The sequence below is a fragment of the Nanorana parkeri genome, unplaced genomic scaffold (genome assembly GCF_000935625.1).
Source record: "Nanorana parkeri isolate BGI_ZX_2015 unplaced genomic scaffold, ASM93562v1 scaffold338, whole genome shotgun sequence".
Classification (NCBI taxonomy): domain Eukaryota; kingdom Metazoa; phylum Chordata; class Amphibia; order Anura; family Dicroglossidae; genus Nanorana; species Nanorana parkeri.
In genome coordinates, this window is record NW_017306606.1 from 54,961 (window position 1) to 58,465 (window position 3,505).

At 38.8% G+C, this 3,505-nt stretch overlaps 1 protein-coding gene across 1 annotated transcript; it reads left to right on the top strand.

The window, feature by feature from the left end:
* Nucleotides 1-1,832: 1,832 nt before the first annotated feature.
* LOC108788605 lies at nt 1,833-2,945 on the top strand. Its single transcript, XM_018558407.1, has 2 exons — nt 1,833-2,494; nt 2,907-2,945. The coding sequence occupies exons 1-2, from the start codon at nt 1,841-1,843 to the stop codon at nt 2,943-2,945; spliced, it is 693 nt and encodes a 230-aa protein (XP_018413909.1). The 5' UTR covers nt 1,833-1,840.
* Nucleotides 2,946-3,505: the final 560 nt, after the last annotated feature.

Here is a 3,505-nt window from a genome sequence, read left to right on the forward strand (position 1 = left end):
ACAAATTTGTTGCTTTCATAAAAACGAATTAATGAGAGCAACAGACTTAGGATCAGTCTTACGAGCCAACAGAAGCTTAGCCAAAAATAGTATGCATTAATTCTATATCTCCTCATGTAATCCTTCTTCCAGGCTCCAAACACATCTTTACCAATCGTGAGTTGTGCCTTTTGTTCCCACTGATTTGTGAAAAGCTTTTTCAAGTTGTAACTGTTTTATTTAATTACTGTATATGCCTATATAATAACTAAATGCTGCAATTAGTAGTATATAACAGCTTATAACTTTTAACATGAACAGTGTAAGAGTGGGGCTATTCAGTACCAATAAGTACCAGTACATTTTGTTATTAAGGATTACCACAGGGTCAAAACTATGCAACCAAAACATATTTTAAACCAAAAGTATACACTGATCTATATTCTGAGTTTATTTGTTCAATTATCTTAAAATATATATAAAGTAGGGCTGTGCAAATTAACGATTAATTTTCCAATTAATCGTTAATCTTTTTGATCGATTAAAAATGTTTTGAGCGATTAATTTTTTTTTGAAACTTTCTGCATGAACGCCAGCCAAGGCATTGGCCTATACACATACAGCACAGCAATGAAGTAATAAAATGAACTAGGATCACACTAATCCAGCACACTATTATTCTGAGTTGCCCCACTCAAGCGGTGGCCATATTGAGTGGGGCACGTGAGATTAATAACGTGCTGGATTAGTGTGATCCTAGTTCATTTTATTACTTCATTGCTGTGCGGTATGTGTATAGGCCAATGTAGTTGGATCTGTATGTGTGTTATAATTAATCAAAATTAATCGATTTTAAAAAATTTTGATTAATCGAACATGAAAATTTTAATCAGTAACAGCCCTAATATAAAGCTAAAACGTATTTTTTTGTTTTTAAATGTGGAACGGTTAAGCTGGCCCATACATTATGTGAATTTTGCACCGCGGGTACCGCTGTCGGTACCCTTCCGGGTGGCATCCCTCGATCAGCTGATCAAAAGAGCCAGTCAGAAAATCTGTGAACAAACGGTGCTTTGCAGCTGCCAGCCACTGTCTGAGTACAAAGGAAACAGCACGGTATTTGAGCATTGATGGAGGAATCTGTTCTATTTTTTTTCATTCAGTCTGCGGATTGAACAAAGAAAATAGAACAGTGTATGGTCTGCCGAAAAAAACTCTGTCTGATTTTTTTCCTGTCTTTTTCTTGGCTGGTTAGATTTACCTTTCCATTTGTCTATTGTTTTCAGTAGAGAAAATTAAAAGAAATTAAAACCTTTTGAGTTTTCACAGGATTAGGTTATGGAGGGAAACTTTCCAATGTGGAAACTTGTTTTGGTAACAACTGTGTAAAAGGGTATATCCCCCTGATTTGGACAGATCTTCACTTACTTCCTGTTGTGTCTCTTTAGACAGGATGTGAAGGGACATCTCCCCAATGAGGCACAGACAAATCCTTAACTTCTTTCCCCCCATCTAAAATGAAAAATTGTTTGTGATCTACATATACTTTAAGCTATTAGAAGGGAGAAATATCAGGTTTTGTAAATTTTTTTATATCAGACCTGCTGCAGGAACCAGCTTATGACAGTACCCACCCTATGCAATCCTTTGGCAGGTGCAGAAGGTAAGTGTGCCCAAAACTGATATTTTCATTTGGATAGATGTGGTGAGTTAAATTCCCCACAGGCTTGTCTGATACTATCATGAAATTATTACTTTCTTGGTGAATCCAAAATGTATGTAAAAATTCAACAGCCAAGGCTCCAGTTAATAAAGATGTGTCTGTGTTTTCTTATACAGGTCCAAAATAATTGCACTTATCATGGCAAATAACATTCATAACATTTCCACTCCTTCCTGCCAGGAAGCAATGAACTTGGTGTGCATTGAGAAGACTATTCCTGGCTCTTATTCCTTGTCAAAAAGTTCTTCAGCTCTGCCCTGTAGTAGTCTTGGAGGTTCACAGACAAAACCAAAGATGCATAAAAGCCTTAACAGCATTCCTTGTGTGCCCAAGTGTAATGAGAACAGCATTCAGCATTCACATAGCTCCAGCTTGTCTTCTACCCAAGACACAGCAGCTGATCCGTGTCCAACAACAACAAGCTGCAATCGTCTTTCTGTAGAAAAAGCTGAAGAGAAGACACCGCAGAAGAATCATTATCTGTCTGCAGACTCCTCTCTAGCTACTACAGAGCCAGAGATCACACAGAGCTTTGCCAGATACAATGTTTCTGAAAATATTTCACTGCTAGGGCGCTCAGAAATATCAATGTATGAAGCTGAAAGCCTTGAAAAGTTGGATACCCCAAGCATGATGGTCCAGAAGAGCTATTCGGATTACTGCTGTGGCCGTAGAAATTCAAGGCCTCGTTCTGTCAAAGTACACAATAAAATCAGTGCCACATATTTAAATCTATCCTCATCCAGCAGCATCTCTGGATCTGGTAGTGACAGGACTTGCAATCTCAGTAATGTAATGCAGGACTCTGGAATAGTTCACTCTCCATCAAATATTCAGAATAACCTAACCGATGCCACTTCTTCTGATAAAGATCACAATATTGCATTGTGTCATTTGGACAGCAGTTCTATTCAGCACAATATAACAGTTTATGCAGTGCCAGGGACATTTCAGCATGGCATTTTAGGACCAAGGAATTCTGGTAATGGTTTTCCAAATAATGGACATGTGTATAGTCAGTCAAACTACAATATACCTGGGGTTATGTCGTCTGATAATATTTCTGAACTCCATCCACAAGCTATGATTATTCACAACAGTTGTTCAGTGCATTGCTGCAGGAGCCATGAACCCATGATAAAAGCTGATGACACTATTGCTGCATATTGCCATTCTATGCCCATACCATCTGTTCATCTCTCAGCTGGACTGGGACATTCTGTTTGTGATCCAGGCTCACTGAATGCTCAGTCTCAATTGTGTTCCCAATTGACACTTTCTGATAAGTATGCCTTTCCAAAACTAGTGTCATCTGTCAGTGAAACTGGACTAGATGCTAGGAAGCTCATAAAATGTGGACAACTTACGTTTCCACAACCTCTTATCTCAATCGAAAACCTACAATTGAATAGTTCAGTGAAGGGGAACAATGACCTTCTACTTAAGACCATGGACAATTCACAAAATGGCTTGGATCTTACTTCAGGTACAAAGATGAAAGATAACTGGACGATGACATCTATGAATTATTTCTCACCAGAGCAGAGACTCCCACTTAGCTGCAAAGATGCTGAAGTACAAACTATTATTATTATGGAAAATAAATCAGTGTCAACCATTCCTTGCCTTCAAACCACTGGGCAATCCCACTTACATCCTGAGGTTGGACTAGGGTTTAACCTGCAATGTCCACAGACCCCTATACGGGAGGTACGGTGGGATGATGAAGGAATGACATGGGAGGTTTATGGAGCTGCAGTAGACCCTGAAGTCTTGGGCTCAGCCATTCAGAAGCATTTAGAG

Excerpts from the sequence above, each read along its gene's own strand:
- LOC108788605 (XM_018558407.1), top strand. The coding sequence starts at position 1,841 with ATGGCAAATAACATTCATAACATTTCCACTCCTTCCTGCCAGGAAGCA. Across the intron at positions 2,495-2,906 it reads GGACTTGCAATCTCAGTAAT|CTGGACTGGGACATTCTGTT; the intron begins GTAATGCAGGAC and ends TTCATCTCTCAG.